The sequence below is a fragment of the Danio rerio genome, chromosome 20 (genome assembly GCF_052040795.2).
Source record: "Danio rerio strain M-AB ecotype USA chromosome 20, GRCz13ab, whole genome shotgun sequence".
NCBI classification, from domain to species: Eukaryota; Metazoa; Chordata; class Actinopteri; order Cypriniformes; family Danionidae; genus Danio; species Danio rerio.
This window is the reverse complement of record NC_141040.1, coordinates 27,179,337-27,196,609: the sequence shown is the minus strand read 5'-3', so window position 1 is coordinate 27,196,609 and position 17,273 is coordinate 27,179,337. Positions and strand designations below refer to the sequence as shown.

General features: G+C 36.4%; 1 protein-coding gene across 51 annotated transcripts in view; it reads right to left on the bottom strand.

Moving 5' to 3' along the window:
- Positions 1 to 17,273, bottom strand: part of fryl (furry homolog, like) — a 154,096-nt gene that overhangs the window by 81,915 nt on the left and 54,908 nt on the right. For all 51 annotated transcript variants that reach the window (XR_015517705.1, XR_015517704.1, XR_015517706.1 and 48 more), the window contains 2 exon segments: positions 10,191 to 10,405; positions 5,649 to 5,702 (listed from right to left, as the gene is read on the bottom strand). Coding sequence is in view for 34 of the 51 variants with exons in the window: in XM_087297157.1 (XP_087153283.1) it covers positions 5,649 to 5,702; positions 10,191 to 10,405 (269 nt within the window). In the remaining 17 variants the exon portion in view is untranslated.

Sequence of the window (17,273 nt, the reverse complement as noted above, 5' to 3'; positions counted from 1 at the left end):
TTTATAAGCATCTGCAAAGATGTAGAAAACAAACATTAGAATAGAGTCAAAAAGTGTCAACTGTAGGGTGTGTAGTCCCATAAGAAAAATATAATGAGTAGCACAAAAAAATGCAGATTAATCTCTCAGTAACTGATGGTGCTGATGAAATGTCATGGTTGAACTTTAGCCCCCTAATCATTTGCATGAACATGAATTATCAAATTTAACACGTGCTGGAGAATCAAACTGGATACATGTGCAAACATTATAATCAGTGAAACTTCAAAAAATATAATTAATAGTCCAATATCATCAATAGTCTGTTTCCACTGAGTGGTAAGGTACGATAATGTTCGCTCTTTATGGCCATTTCCACTGTCATAAGGTACCAAAAAGCACAGCGAACAGTACCACTCTTTGGGCACCCTTTCCAAAGGGTCCTAGCATGACAAAAGGGTACCCAAAAGGCGGAGCCAGACATGCAGCTGAACGCTCTTGGTTTACAGAGAAAAGTCCCTAAGCGTGTGCACAAGCTAGGAAAATGAAAACAAAGGAAGTGCCATTTTTAAATACACAGCCAAGACATTACACCGCAATAATATATACATATAATAATGAGCCATGGTCGCCGCGAGCTCAAACAAAACTTGTCGTCGTCTTGATGAACAGCCACAACGCCAAGAAGAAGAGTAAAATCCACCGTATGTCCTCTTGTTGTTTACAAGGCCATCTAAAAGTTGTGCTCACTGCCTGTCTATATTTGAAATATTGAATTTCTTGAGCTGATGATAATAACGTGCACATGATTATTGAGGTGCTACTGACATCCTTTCAGAAATGGAAAAAAAAGCAAGAGTGAAAGCAGCAAATGATTGTTTCAGCAACCTAAAACATGAACAAACTGCCATGTTTAACTATTTTCATCGCCTTTTGGACTATTATGAACTCAGAATGACAGAATTACTTTCTAACAGAGGTTACATGTGCTGATGATTAAAGATACAGGAGAGAGGTCTGCACTGACTGTGGGCTATGTGCTGCGTGTTGTTTTTAAACTCAAATAAGGACTAAATGTATGCTGTGTGTAGTTTTACTGTAATCTGTAACATATCAGAGACTGTGAGGGTCTGTATGTGTTCATAATATATGTTGCATTTGTTTATTTATTTTATGTAACCTCAGACGTTACAGTAGGCTATTTTGCACATCGTTGATCTGCAGTTATATTCAAATCATGTTCTTAGAAAGGTTAGTATCAAACATGTATACACAAGTATTTATGTGTATAAAGCATCTGTTTTGTGAGAAATGCTTCTCATATGATATGTGAACGACCCGACATTTTCTCAAATGACGTCAACTAGAACTTTGTCGTACACCACACCCACCAAAAGGGTATCATTGGTAGCCTTTTGGCAGTGGAAACGCAAGCCTGATAAAGATGACCCATACCGACCTGTACCACTCAGTGGAAACGGGGCATAAAGCTTAACACACTTTGTCCACCTCTAAAGTGTTTCCTGCAGCACAAACCATTTTAATTCATTTCAAAACTGACCAAAAACTCTGGTAATATGAGAGAGAGAAATGTGTAAACAGAGAACAATACACAAATGGGAAGAAAAAGGAAGAAGGATAGCAGCACTTTTGAGAGCAGTCATCTATTGATCTGTCCTATTGTGAGGGCAGGATGGGTGTAGGATGATACATCCAGTGGTTACTCAACCTTTCACTGCAGTAACCCAGCACCAGGCATTACACACACACACACACACACATACCCACACAAACACACACATATATCACACACAGCATACGCACACAAGCCGAGTGATAGCAGTAGAGGCGTTTTGATGCTGATGAGCGAGTGAGGTATGGTATAGTATGGTGGTGTGATTCAGCAGAGTTCATTTCTCCGCAGTCACAACACGTCACTGACTGAACATGCAGTTCCTGAGACTCGGCACAAGCAAATGCAATAGCCAAATCGGTGTGTGATTGTGTGTGTGTGTTGGTTCTGTGAGGAAAAAGGAGTGAAATATTGTACTTGATAATAAAGTGGGATGTTTGGAGGTACACTGTGATCCAAAAGTTTGAGATAACTAAAAATTACTTCTAACTATAAAATACTTCTATTTTACATTTTTATAACTTAATACATTTTCACTGCATATTATATCATCATTACACTATCATAACATCATCGTACTTAGTCTGACTAATGATAGAGGACTCCAGTTGCATGAACTTCACACATTTGATGTTTAAATGCATTAATTTAAGCATTACTACTGCTAATCTACAACTACTGTAGAAAAGCAGCAGCAACACCACCAACAACAACAAAAACAACAACAAAATAATAATAATAATATTATAATAAACGGAGCAATTCCAATAGGGCCTACGCACCGTTTCGGTGCTCGGTCCCTAATGAAGCAATTAAAATATAATTTAATAAGATTTAGATGAAGCATTCAATATTTTGGCTAAAATAAATAAGTAAAAATTAGATAAAAGAAACACATCAATAAAACAATGTAAAATATTCAAATAAATGAGTAAATAAATCTGTAAATAAACAATTCAATAGACCATTTCAATGTGGTCATGTTATCAGCCCATGAACATTTCCTACTAGTTATCAAACTATTTCATAACAATAAAAAGAGGCGTTTCAATCATAACATAATGGTAAAACAGCTATCAGGACAATATTTATCAATGTGTGGCTTTTTTGGATTCTCAGAAACTAAGAAAATTAAAAATGTAAAACAGGAAATGCGTTGGGACTGTTGTTGTTGTTTACATCCCTCCAAATGGTCTATACAGCAGCGTTTCTCAACCACGTTCCAAGACACTGCATGTTTGGGATATCTCCTTTGTCTGACACTCATCATGCCAAGCCATGAAGTTTCACTGGGCCTTAAAGAGCCCCTATTATGAGTTTTTGAAAATGATCTTCTATGCAGTGTATAACAAAGCTCTAAGTGAAGTGAAATAATCCAGCTAAGGCTTGAATCTGAAAGCGTTTGAAACTATTGATTCATCTCTAAAAGAGTTGACTCCAAGTGGTTCAAAAGAACCGCAGGGGTAACGAATCTTTAGCCGTGTTGGAGTGACGTCGATACGGAACTCAAGCCTCGTCCATTTGTTGCACGAGCAGACTCTGTAAAATTGAAATCTCTTGCCCTACCCACAAACACTGTAGCAAAAAAAGACAAAGACTGTAGCAGATCCCGATTGAATCATGTCGCGAAGACGCTGTGCTCTTAAATGTGAGGGAAATTGAAGCTGCGTCTCAAATGACACCCAATAGACTATGCAATCATCTTTTTTGTACTTATGCACTTACACACTCAACAGTATAGTATATGTATGGAGTGTCATCCCAAATGGAGAACCAATGTTTTTTTTTACTAAGCAAAAATTCAAACCATTTCCCTGATGACATTTGAGGGTTGCTAAATCAGTGAAATAAATGACCAAACTATCAAATAATACCTGCCATGAGTATAACCACATTCACTATCGGGAGGCGCTATAATCACTCTCATTGGAGAATTTTGCTTTCACCATCCAAAATAAATAAAGTAATCCAACATGTGCGCCCGATAGCTCCGCCCCTTCCGCTACGTGAGCAAATACCAGCTGAATGAGTGCATCATCCGGGTAATTAGTGCACTTAGTATTTTTAGAGTTTTTAGTGTGAACGCACTACTTATACTACAAAATGGCGTCGAATAGTGCATAAGTATGCTATTTGGGACGCAGGTTTAGATTTATTTTCTCTATTTTTTCTGTCTCAACAATCTACATGCTTACAATGGGGGATTCGTTTGCCATTTTATTAAGGGAAGAAAGAAAAAGAAGAAGACTATTGATGTATGGGACTTTGTCAGAGCTAAGATGAACTTTACAGTACATAGTTCATGGATCAGTTCCTTCCTCCATTTCACAAGTGTAAATAGGTGCATTAAATGTTTTCTCTAGCTTGCAAATTATGTATTGTGTCTTATTACTTGTAACCGCTCCATGTGGCTTGTACTGTATCTGGGTAAGTCTATATTCTTGTCTAAAGCCATGTTAAAAACGCAACATGTGCTGCTTTGTTTACAGATTTAAATGTGTTTGTGAGCTCGTGATCCTCTGCTGTTTGTCATTGCTATGGCCACCGTCAGCTGTTTTTACACATGTGTGGTGATCAAGTTTCAAAATAGTTCAGCTTTTGCCGCTTTGTGGATTAATACTGAATGTGTCACTGTTTTTACTTATGGTTAGGAGTAGAGTAATATAGTGGGGTTTAACTGCATTGCTTTATTGCATCCCTGCATTGGGCTCACACATACACTGCACTCTGACTACTTTAAAATTATTGATAAGCCGTGGTGGGCATTTCTCTCTGTCTCGCGCTGAACGCAGTTGACAAATTGTAACAGACTGGGTCATCGGACCGATCAGTGCAGATTAGCATTGCGGTAAGGAGAAATCAATCGCTGTATGAATCATATGGGAGTTGTTGGGATAATTAGGTAAAAAAAAGCGCATATTATAAGACAGTGAAAGTGTTTTTTGACCTTGCATGCATATCAGCCTGTTGTTGGAGACCCCCAAAACCAAAATATGATGCTTTTAATGCATAATAGGGGCTCTTTAAAACAAAAAACAGATATACATAGACATAGCCTTCTACACTTTATTATGTGAATCCCTCACACTGCGGATGATCATATTTGGTAGAGCAAGGCATCCCAACAAATGAAAACCCCTGGTTTAGCAAACGCCAAAAAAACAACCTCCCAAGCAAACCTGCTTTTTCCAAGCACTATCTGAGAAAACTGTTGGGCTTAAATGGAAGAAAGGACATCTGACCCTCTGCACAAAGAGTCACATGCCCACAAATTCACTCATTTCATTAGCAACCTAAAATAGTTGAGCATCTCAAATACATCTTATTCAATTTAAATCACAATGCCTCTTTGTTCAAAATGCTTAGAAGTCACAGAACATTATTTATTCCCACGCGCAAATTTCATTTTGAAGCCCAGACTTTTCAAACCTCACTCGTTGTACATGCGGCCTGCATCAGGTGAGTGTGTGTGTGTGTGTGTGTGGGACAGCATGATGCATGTGCTTAAGGAGAGTTATGTAACTGCTCCCCCGGCCCTCATGGCACTTGGCAGACACACTCCAACACCCTGAACTGATATATTCTCACACACACACTCTCTCTCTCTCTCTCTCTCTCTCTCTCTCTCTCCCAGCAGCCTGTGCTGATCTACTGCTGCGGATGACACAGCAATTCTGCTCACTCACAAACACACACACGCACCAAAACTCCAAACTAAAGTATAGAGAGGCACACAGACACATATTGGTGTGATTTTCTGCACACAGAGCACATTCTCACTGGCTCATTCTTTCAAACACACAGGCCTAATGGCACGGACTGGATCCATTGCAGGGTGATGTCTCATTTGCTTTGCGTTTTGCTAAACAAAGCATTTTGCTGCAGCTCTGCTGTTTAAAGTTCTGCGCTAATCAGAAATGAGTGATGGAGAGAAAGAGAGAGAGGGCGGGAGACTGAAAAGCAATACATGGCACAGGCACATACCACACAAACATAGTTATTGGATAATGAAATAATGACAGACACAGATACTAACTTGATCAAATTGTGCATCTTCTCCTCGTTGCAGCGAGCGGGAAAGGAGCTTCTCCTGAAAGAACATTAAAAGAGATATATGAATATATGAATTAAAAAAATGAAATTCCTAAACCTTACGAAAATGTAGTCTGATATTGAAACCCATTCTTTATTTTGTGACATACAAGCAGACAATAAGAAAAAGTTATAAATACAGTGCTCAGAATAGTGAGTACCCATTTTGAAAATGAATATTTTTATAAATTTCTTAATGAATATAGGTCATAAATTTTGGTGCATTTAAACAGCTTTTTAAAAATATATATTTATTAAAATAATATTATTCACCAAACATCTTTTGGAATTGAAAGATAAAACTATTTAATTCAAGCAAAATATATAAAAAGAAATACAACCTACAAAATTTCAACTAAATTTGAGATATTTTTGTTTCTCTTGATTTTTTCTCTCTCTTTTTAAAAAAAAATTGTATTTAATATTTTCCTCTAACATAACCATTTTGTGCACTTAGTTTTGGACCGTTATCTTAAGTTATTTTGTTACATTAGCTCCAGATTTGGTTTCAGTAGTGACTAAACTAATGTTTATGCACAAATATAATATTGTATTGATTCCTATTAAAAATATGAAATTAAAAGATAGATTTGTGAGGGGTGTACTTATATAGTTCTGTGTGTGTGTGTGTGTGTGTGTGTGTGTGTGTGTGTGTGTGTGTGTGTGTGTGTGTGTGTGTGTGTATATACAGGGCTTTACATTAACACCCATTAAAAAATGGGGAAAGATTTTAGCTCTGGCCGGTTAGACAGACACCACCACTAGCCACTTTGGCTGGTTGAAAGTAAATTTTAAATGGTAGTTTTCTTAAAAGCAGGGTTCGACAATAAGGATGACCCAATATGCATGCAAATGTCATCTTAGAATCTAGAACTAGCATAACTGACAGAAATAATGCACAAGCAATAGAAAACAGGTGAATACCGAATGAGAGAAAAATAACTCGCACTAATAGCTGATGTGTGGGAGCGTGCGCTCCCATTTCCTTGCTTGAAGCAACCGTGCCTAGAAGCGCAACTGATGTGATCAGTTCTCTTTCAAATAGACTAGACAAAAAGTTATGCTCATGCACCCACAGTCCTGCTGCTTTTAAGAGCTCCAGGTTTGTCTTTTTGTAAGCACTGGTTGCTTTCGCTTTTACCATTCTTTAAACAGATTATTAATAGGCCTAACGTTAATCAAGCCCTGTATATTTATATATATCTACATTATATATTTATATATATCTACATCAGACAGACAGACAGACAGACAGAGAGACAGACAGACAAATAGAGAGATAGAGAGATAGAGAGATAGAGAGATAGAGAGATAGAGAGATAGAGAGATAGAGATAGATAGATAGATAGATAGATAGATAGATAGATAGATAGATAGATAGATAGATAGATAGATAGATTGATTGATTGATTGATTGATTGATTGATTGATTGATTGATTGATTTCAGGGATGGAGATATTTTTGTTCTTCCTGTAACTTTTGACAAGGCCCACATGGAATTACTAATGTAAAAGTATGTAGAAATACATATTTAGTCAGTTTAAATTTATTTCAGTAATTAAATTGACTAATATGCAAATGTTTAGATAATTTAAGTACAGTATCATTTGCAAATGAAATCTTTTAGTGGAAGTATTACATGAGTTACTGTAGCTTTGTTTAACAATGTTGACCTTAAAGCATTACAGAACAATACAAAAAGCAACAACAATTATAAAGACAGAAAAGAAATGCAAACAGAACAAACAAAAAAAAAAAGACAAAAGACAATTTTTTTTTTAAACCATTATTACATCAGTTCATTAGTCCAGTATTATACACGGGTGAATAATGTTACACATATATATATATCTAGGGCAGTGGGCACAAGCAATATGGTGATCTTGCAGACGACGACAGGGTTATACCTTTAAACTGCTATCCATGACATTTGGCAGATAATTAAAAAAGGGTTTCCGGGTGGCATCAAAGCCAGCAATGTTATCAGATAGATTGCGTCTCTAAATGTAGAGTGCTAGAAAATTCTGAAAGCCAAATCAAGTGATTTTAATTGCATTTATACTCTAAACCTCAATGTTTTTTAATTAATTATTTATTTCTTTATTTTCTGTGTTTAAGTTTTCAGCTCTTATACTTCAAAAGTCATTGTGAACAAATACACAGATTCTGCAAATAAAAAATTTAATAAATAAAGTCAACAGATTCTTCTCTGGCCCTGCTTTTGAACAATTTAATACAGCTGTAAATAACAACTTCTTTGAAAGTATATAGACTTTTTTAGAAAGTGATACATATTATACAAAAAAAAAATATATTTATTATTTTGAACCCAAAATCAGTCTTTAATTTACAAATGCCTGCCAAATTAACTATTTATTATATTAACTATTTTAAAAACCAAGCAAGTACTGTAACTTAAAAAACAAGAACATTTACAATAATCAAATGATTGACTGTAAAATACTTCTTTCTATAGATATAAAACTAAAACTAAAAAAGCAGATTAGCAGCTACAGAGTTATGTGGCAGTTCTAAAAAAAATGTGGATTTCAGTGAATGAATACTCCAATGCGAGTCATTTCTTAACCCCAATTTTCTGACATAAATTTTAGCTTCTGAGAAAATTAATCTCTCTCTGCAGTCTATTTTAGTTTTACAACCTCTCAGCATCTGTAAAATGACTCAAGGACTCCAGTTTACTGGCATAAAGACACATTGAATGCTGTTATCTTTATTTACATTTGTAGCAACACTTTATTATGAGGGAGAAGTTCAAAGGCAGAGTGCTGAATGTCAGTGTTTAATAAAGCAACCTCTCTCTGATACGGTCATTAGCAGTTGAAACTCTCGCTGGGTACACACAGAGAGAGAGAGAGCTCAGTGGGTCACTGAGTAAACACACAAGGAGAAAGAGGAGGGAACAAAGAGAGGAAGCGGTTAAGGACAAGTCTGTGTGTATTTCAGCACGGGGGGCTCGGAGAAAAATCTAACAGAACAGCATTCCAAGAATCCAAACCTCTGCTTCTGTTTCTGGGAATGCATGAGAGACGTGTGTGTGTGTGCACTGTTTGGCAATAACCTTCGAAAAACGAACACAACAGACCCTCTTTTTCTCAAAATAAGCCAATAACTGCACTTTCACCCCTGTGTTAACTGCCAACAGAAAACTCATATCGTTAACTCATCTCATGGCTTGCTGTGCCATTTCAACACCCTCATCTATTTGGACGAATTGTGATTTATATGTGATTTAACATATTTCATATGTTTTTTTAATTTAATTTATTGAATATTTCATTTTATTTAATTGAATTTTATTTAAGATTGCACTGCCACAAAAACCTTCACAAACTATTCTGGGTGATTTGAGCTCAATAAACATTTCTGATGATCATCAACACTAAAAACATTTTGCATGTGTACAAATTTATTTAAAACCTTTAAGTACTTGCTGGCCTTTTTTTTTAAGTTTAATACTTTTAATGCATTTTTGTGGATGCAATTCAATTGAATAATTTTCAAAATCTTTGAATTTTGAATCTTTTGATGAGGGAAAAAAAAAGAATTGTCATCACTGAAATTGCAATGAAACATTTTCACCTATATTGTGATATTATATGTTATTTTTTATTCAAAAGTTGACGTAATCTCATAAGACAGAAACATGAAGAGAGGGTGGGACATAGAGTAGCTCCTCCTCTCTTAAAAAAAAAAAACAGCCAACAGCGTTTTGTTTCATCACAGCTCTGCCAGTGAGAGCAGTTGAGATCAAGCACATCAAATGAAAAGCAATTGAAAAGCATATTGAAGGGGGCGGGGCATGTCAGATACTAGAGAGCATTTCATTGGTCATGATTCAAGAAAAAAAAAAAAAACATTTATCCATTTAGGCAGAAGTGACAAAGTGTAAGCCTTTGGTGTTTATATGAGGTTTGTATCTTCTAAATGAGAATTTTGTCACTGTTTTGGAGCACACTAGCTTATATGTATCTTGAAAGTTCCCTAAAATGAAAATCTGGGTATACCAAGGCATAGTAGAATAATAAAAGATTAGTATATGGAAACAGGCATACTGAAGCCTCAGACACCACTGTTTCCTCATTCACATGTAAATTCCTCAAGTGTGAAACTGCGGAGGCAAACGGGCCAATCAGAAGACAAAACAAACTCTGACGAGGCTCAATGGCCATGCCCTCCGCATTTGCATGTATGCCTAATTTGGGTTGTTCATCCGGACCTGGAAAACAATTTAACTTATAAAACCAATGTAGTATATGGCACCTGTAAAAACTAACAATACCTGATATTAACATAAAAAAAAACTTTAATTTTAACTTTATTTAATTTAATTTTACAGGACCTTCAACTGTTTTACTCCACCCAACACACGAGTGATCAATTTATATTTCTGCGTTTTTCCATCAATAGAAAAAGTATATTTGTATTACGGGTCATTTTCCTTGACTATTTGTAGGCAATACTGACCAGCGGTTCAGCCATGACCACCTCGATCTTCTTCTCGGCGAGCACAGCAAACTCTGCGAAGAGGCTCTTGATGACAAACTCCCCGGGCTTGAGCTCGGGGTCGATGGTGATGCTGGACATGGTGGCGGGGTGGAGGCTGCGCTTCTCCCAGCTGGGTGGAGCAGAGGGGGACGTTCCTCGCCTACTCACACTGCTGTTGCTGACAGGGACAGAGGCTGTCAAAACAGAGAGAGATACAGCATTATAAAGCATTCTGAACTTCAGTCAGTATTCAGACAGAAAACACCATTGACAAATCTGAGGACAAAGTGGAAATCTATTTAAAGGACTAAACACTTTTGGATTTGTTAAAAGATGCAAGTCATAGTGCACCAAAGTCAAGGTTAATACAGTCAGTTAATTTAACAATAAGATCAAATGTTTACATTAACCCATTTAAATAAACTGATACACTCTCAAAGAAATAAATTAATAAACAGAGAAAGTAGGAACTAATTTTCCTCCAATAAACCACATTTCTGTTTAAAATTGCCATGGGAACTTTAATTGCTATAAGAGCTTTTAGTCAGCTTCAAAAGACACAAATTTACACTTTAGACTCAAGTATGAATAAAAAAAGCTGTCTCATGACATTTAAAAACAACATGATATCACAATCATCTGTATTTATTTTGTAGTGCATGCTGCTATTTTGACTGATAGCTGACTTCAGCAGAAATGAATGCACGCCAACTTCACAAGTGCTCATTTATAGAACAAGAAAAATGAAAGGCAGCATCATCGTGAAACTGGACACATTGTTTTCAAAATAGCTGGAAGCTAATGTTATAAATAAGCATCTGATAAAGTGCTAAGCACTATGCGGCATTTGTGTTTCAGTAAAATATGTTGCAGTGGGTCAAAAATACAGTGTTTATGTTGCTGTTGTTATGCAGTTTATTTTCATATCATCATCAGTCTGTGAGATCAACAATAGATACAGTTGAAGTCAGAGTTATTAGCCCCCCTGTATTACTAGCCCCCCTGTTTATTTTCTCCCTAATTTCTGTTTAACAGAGAGATGATTTTCTCAACATATTTCTAAACATAATAGTTTTAATAACTCATCTCTAATAACTGATTTAATTTATGTTCGCCATAAAGACAGTAAATAATATTTGACTAGATATTTTCAAGACACTTCCATACAGCTTAAAGTGACATTTACAGGCTTAACTAGGTTAATTAGGTTAACTAGGCAGGTTAGGGTAATTAGGCAAGTTATTGTATAATGATGGTTTGTTCTGTAGATTATCGGGAAAGAAATTGCTTAAAGGGGCTAATAATTTTGTCCCTAAAAGGGTTTTTAAAAAATTAAAAACTGTTTTTATTCTAGCCAAAATAAAACAAGACTTTCTCCACAAAAAAAATATATATTATTAGACATACTGTTAAAATTGCCTTGCTCTGTTAAACATCATTTAAGAAAAAAGAAAAAACTATTTCAATTGGGGGCTAATAATTCTGACTTCAACTGTATATTATCAACAGAGATGGGATATCAAAGTTATCAAAGTTAAATGTACTCACTTATTCAAAAGACCATGTGTTTACATATTATTGATTTAAAAAATAAATGTTTTGTTGCAATTGGAAATGTTCATTTTCAATAAACATTTTTAACAAACTTTTTTTTTACACATCAAATAGCTGCAAGATTTCTGTTAATAAAGAGAACAGCACTGCATGATTGATTAAAGGTGATTTTCATGGCCATTTTATCAGTGAGGCAATTCAAGTAAACGTCCAGCGCTTTTAGATAGAGCAGCTTTTACAACACAGAGGCATAGTTTTAAAAACAAATTTGATTTTAAATGATTAATAATGACTCTGAGATATTTTAGAATCTTAATTTAAAGGATGCAACCTTCTAAGTCCACACGGTCTGATCCAAGTCTTGTGAAATGAAACGTCGAGTCTACAGAAGACTGAGCTCTTCACCTAGCAACTGTGGCAGCTGCCGTTAATGAGCTGCAGTAACATTTGTACTGACTTTTTCATTAATGTGCCTTTAAAACTTATATTAAATTATCTAAAGTATAAAACAAAAGTTTCAAGGACTGTAGAAATAATCTTCGAATTGTCTATATATGAAATGGTTCATACAGCACATATATAAAAAGAATAAATAAATAAAAAAAGTCTATAAAATTAAATCTAAATTTCACATTTTTGTTTTCAACGTGTTTGGTTAAAGACCCAAGTAAACAGAAAGTTTAATTGTGATCAAGATTTTAATTTAGCTTTCTTCATGCAATAAATGTTAGGATGTCTAAAGTCAACAAGGATCCATCAGTTGTATGCTTCATTATCTGGAAAACGAAGGACACATCTAGAGGCTGCATTTGAAGGAGTTTTCGAATTGAATTAGCCTTCGTCATGGTGAATGACGCAATTACATAGATTCAAAGAAGGGATGCAACCTTGGAATTGAACTACGGCTGTTTGTAGTAAATGCTGGATGTGAAATTACCACATACCGTATAAAAACGTTTTTCCTCCAAACTCATTACATAACTTTCAGTCAAGTGTTTAAAATATGATGTAAGATGATTGAGATAATTTGCAGGCTTCAACGCTAAGGATTTTTTCGACTGGCCTGGTTGGGCCAATGGTTCAGATTTTTACTTGCCCTACCAAAGTTTTCACTTGTCCCACCCAAAAAAAAGTTAATAGCTGTTTCTTAGCCACATATTTTAAATAATGCGTCAAAAACAACGTCTGTGAATTTAGAAGTTAATGTGTTTAATGTATTTTAATGTATTAATTAATAATTAATTCAAAGTGTTATGGAAACAAAAAGTGCAATATGGAAAACATGCAGGTATTTTATTGCAGTTCTAAATGATGTAACAAATGGTGGCTGCTTTACCAAACTGACGACAAACTGTCCCAAACCCACATAAATGTCTGCTTCCAAAACATTAGCCTCATAATTTAATGTTGCCACCATGTTGCTGTCTCTTCGCTGTACTGGTTGTTACCAAGTTACAGACAAAAATAATATGCTCACAACATCCATTCAGATTAGAGGTACTGAAAAGCACAGAGAAGGTAGCATTTAAAGGCTTAAAAGCACAAACTGTTTTTCGATTCTACACAATTAAATGGTCGCACTGTCGCAGGCAAATGAAACTTTAGTGACAGGGACGCACTGGCCCATTCGGGCCAGTAACGATCTTGTCTACTGTCCTGAGCGTCTCTCAAACTGGCCCCAGGCCATCGGGCAGTCCTTATTGTTGAGCCCTGATTTGTCACGCTGAAGCAATAAAAAGCAGTTCAATCTCATGAGGAATTCCTGGGTTTCTTCATGGTTGTTTACGCCCTATTCACACAGGGCTTCAGCGTCAACGCTTGACTGAAGGCGTGTCTGAAGTTGGGGCTGAAGCGATCGTCTTAAAAGCGTCAGCCAATGAAATCCAGTCAGCAATAGGCCACTGTCTGAGCTGGTGTATTTGCATACAGCGATCTGATTGGCTGACGCTTCCGTTGGCGCTTGAAAAGTTGAGCTAGTCCCAACTTCTGCAGCGAGCAACGCTTCTAAAGTGGTGCCGACGGATCCACAATGCAGTGCAGGAACGCCTGACGTCACCCATTCAAAGTGAATGGGAAGCGTTGACGTCACGCCCCGTGTGAATAGGGCGTTAGAGTTTCCACTGCAGAGCGTCCTATGACTTTCAAGGGAGATTTACTAGGGATCACAGAACTATGCTTCCCTGACAAGATGTGCATGACAATTCAGTTTTGCCCATTAACGTTTGCATTTTCGTTTTCATTAATTATCCAGCCCTACTTTTAAGCCGTTTATAACGTGCTTTTGCCATAGCATAGAGTAGGGAGGGGGATCGAAACAGTCATGTTCTTAATCGTGTTGTATTGTTGGTCAACTGTGGTAGCATCTTTTAATTAGGCAAAAATTCTATTTAGTTTTTTATTTTTTTATTTCATTTTATTTTATTTAGCTCTTTTATTGATATACTCTCTATTTTCTTTCCTATTATGTGCCTATTGCTGTTACTGTTTTTATGCTCATATCATGTGTTTATTTTCTCTCTGTAAAGCACTTTGTGCAGCCTTGTTGCAGTTGTAAACGTGCTATATAAATAAATTGAACTTGAACATATATCAACTTGATATCAAGCATTAGCTACTGGCAATATCATGAATGCACAAAGCAAGTTTATTTAAAGTGAAACTGAATAATGATATGTAGGAAGTGCATTTAAATACTCACAATCATCTCTCATTCCAATCCTATCCAAATGTGTGTGTATTTGCACTATGTAATATTATTATACAAGTTGCTTTGAAATAATTCACCCCATTTATAAAACACAATTTGTATTCCAGGTACTACACAGACTGACATCCCTACACATGCAGATGGCCTGATATGTTCAAACACACGCACGTTTGACTTGAGTAAAGATAAAATTTGCACCTGTGCATTAATGAACATACATTTTTTTCAATCCAGCAGTGAATGCAGAAAGACTGGAAAAACGATGTGTGTGTGTGTGTGTGTCACATGTTAACCCCACTCAGGAAATCCCTGCCCTTGTCTCCCACAGGTTGCTGGAGAAACCACCATGAGGCGAGAGAAGTTTAAACAATAATAGGAGGATGAGTTAAAAAAAATCCCTGAGAAATATAATGAGTTTTTCAGAGGAGTCACACCTAGCAACTCCAGATCTCAATAATAAACCACAAACATTCACAGACGATGCACGCACTTCGCACTTCTCTGACGATGCACGCACTTCGTCCTCAGAGCTGTTTGTTTGTCTATGTACAAACACTTACTCTTTGTTTCCTGTTTAGCAACGCCTCCCTATGATGTCACACTGCGAGCTTTAATTGCCCTGTATCGTAATGGGGTCTCTAGGGCCGCATCTGATTGGCCGACGGGTCTGCTGACAGGCATTCTAACACTTTTTGTAATTTTCCACTCAGTGATGCAGAAAGGATGAGCAAAAGAAGCGAGGAGGGAAAATGCAAGTCTTTCGCTCTGTTCATCTTTCTCATCGTTCCTCTGGTAGATGCTGGCTGGATATTTTGTGACACACTGGGCTGCATTACTGACCCCATAGCACACATTGGTGCCTCAGAGTGAGGCAGGGAGTCACATGGAATAGAGTCACACACAGGGGCCCATTAATGTTGAGTCTGTTTGTTGTTGGCCAGGACATTCTGATACTCTGAGCTACATAAGACACAATTCCTCGACTGCATGTGTGAACTCTCACAGCTGGATATTGTGTGCTTTAGCACTCCCACATGCTGAAACATACGGTTTTAAAAATCATTCGACAAGATCATTTTCTAGTCAACTCTGATTACAAGATTATTATTTAAAAAACATCTTTTTATCAGTTCAATTCCAGCATGAATCATTAGGATGGATGTCTAAATAAGAGCACAACATCCAATGGAAAAGTACAATCACAAGAGCAAATTTTGATCATTGGTGCTTACTAGACTTGACTAAAAGTTTTGCTCAAAGTAATTTCAACTGAACTAAAGGTCAAAGCTAGGCATGGGACGATAACCAGTTTCAAGGTATACCGCGGTTTGGAAAAGTCAAGGTTTTAAAACTTGCCAACGTAGACTAACCATGTTCCGCACACTCTTCGCTATTCAGTGCACTCAAGCGACCACTTCTCGGTCATCGAATGCCTGATGAGCATGTTTGTGTGATCATTCTCTGGCTGAATACCTTTTGTACAATTCAAATTTTAATTGATGTCTTTTGGACCAGTAGTTTTTGAGAAAAGTTAAAAAAAGAAAGATGATAGGTATGAACGATGTTCCTTACAGGATCAAGTTAATGTTCGAGGGCGTAAAACTTCCTCATTAAAAAGGAAGTTCAAAATCTCATTAAAAACCAATGTCAGAATATACTATTACTGTGTTCAACTTGAAGTTAATGTTATATTTAATAACATTTTATGAAAGTTTGAAATGATATAACTTTACAATCATTTAATTTTATATCATGTTTATTGAAGCATTACAATTTTAATTATTAACCAGTTAAACTCTGCTGCTATTTTGGGATTTCCGCCTGGATTTTTCCTACCCAAATTTAAAAGCTTACCAAATCCACATGCAGAGGTGTAAATGCAAAAAATTGGTATCCTTTTAAAGAAAACCATTTGAACTTTCATAAAACACTATTGAAAATGTGTCAAATATCTGTATATGTTGTCTGTGTTATAATAAACACCTTAAAAAGAGAGGTGCTTCTAATATATTTTTTTATAAACTCAAATTTAAAAATTGTGCATTTTAGATTGCCCATGTCTGTAATCATAAGAAAAAAGAAAAATGTCTCTACCATAATCTATGCAAAAGTTATTGTATTCCAACTGATGAGAGGTGCTATACAAGCCACAGGGACCAATAATTTTTTTCATTATTCACTATTTTTTGGTTTGATCAAACATAAATATCTGTGTTTGGACAACATCAGACATATAAAATGATTACTTATGCACATCACCTCAAAAACAGAGGAAAAATGGCTATAAAGCGCACAGCATAATGTAAGAGATGACAGCTGTCGGTGCTATCTGGGGCTGCTTGGTGATGGTAAATGTATTGTTTTCACTTCTGCGCCATGGAAACACCGTGATTCATTCCACAACTATTTGTTATGTGAATATAATTCAGTAAAAAGACTGCTAGAACCGTATGAGCACCGGCAAGAGCTTTCATTTGAGCTATAACTTGTACATGTGTCATATTAAATCTTAATGCAAATGTCGATGACGTCACAGAACCGGTACCGGGTTCGCAGAGTTTTATAACATTCAATTCATGCAAATTAACGCTAACTTGACTGACCTTTCATAAATAAACTTATCCATTGGTGCCCCCCTCCTCCCAAACACGCACGCACGCACACACACACACGCACGCACGCACACACACACACACACACACACACACACACACACACACACACACGCATACACACACGCACGCACGCACACACTCACACACACACACACAGGAGGAGGGGGGCACCAATGGATAAGTTGT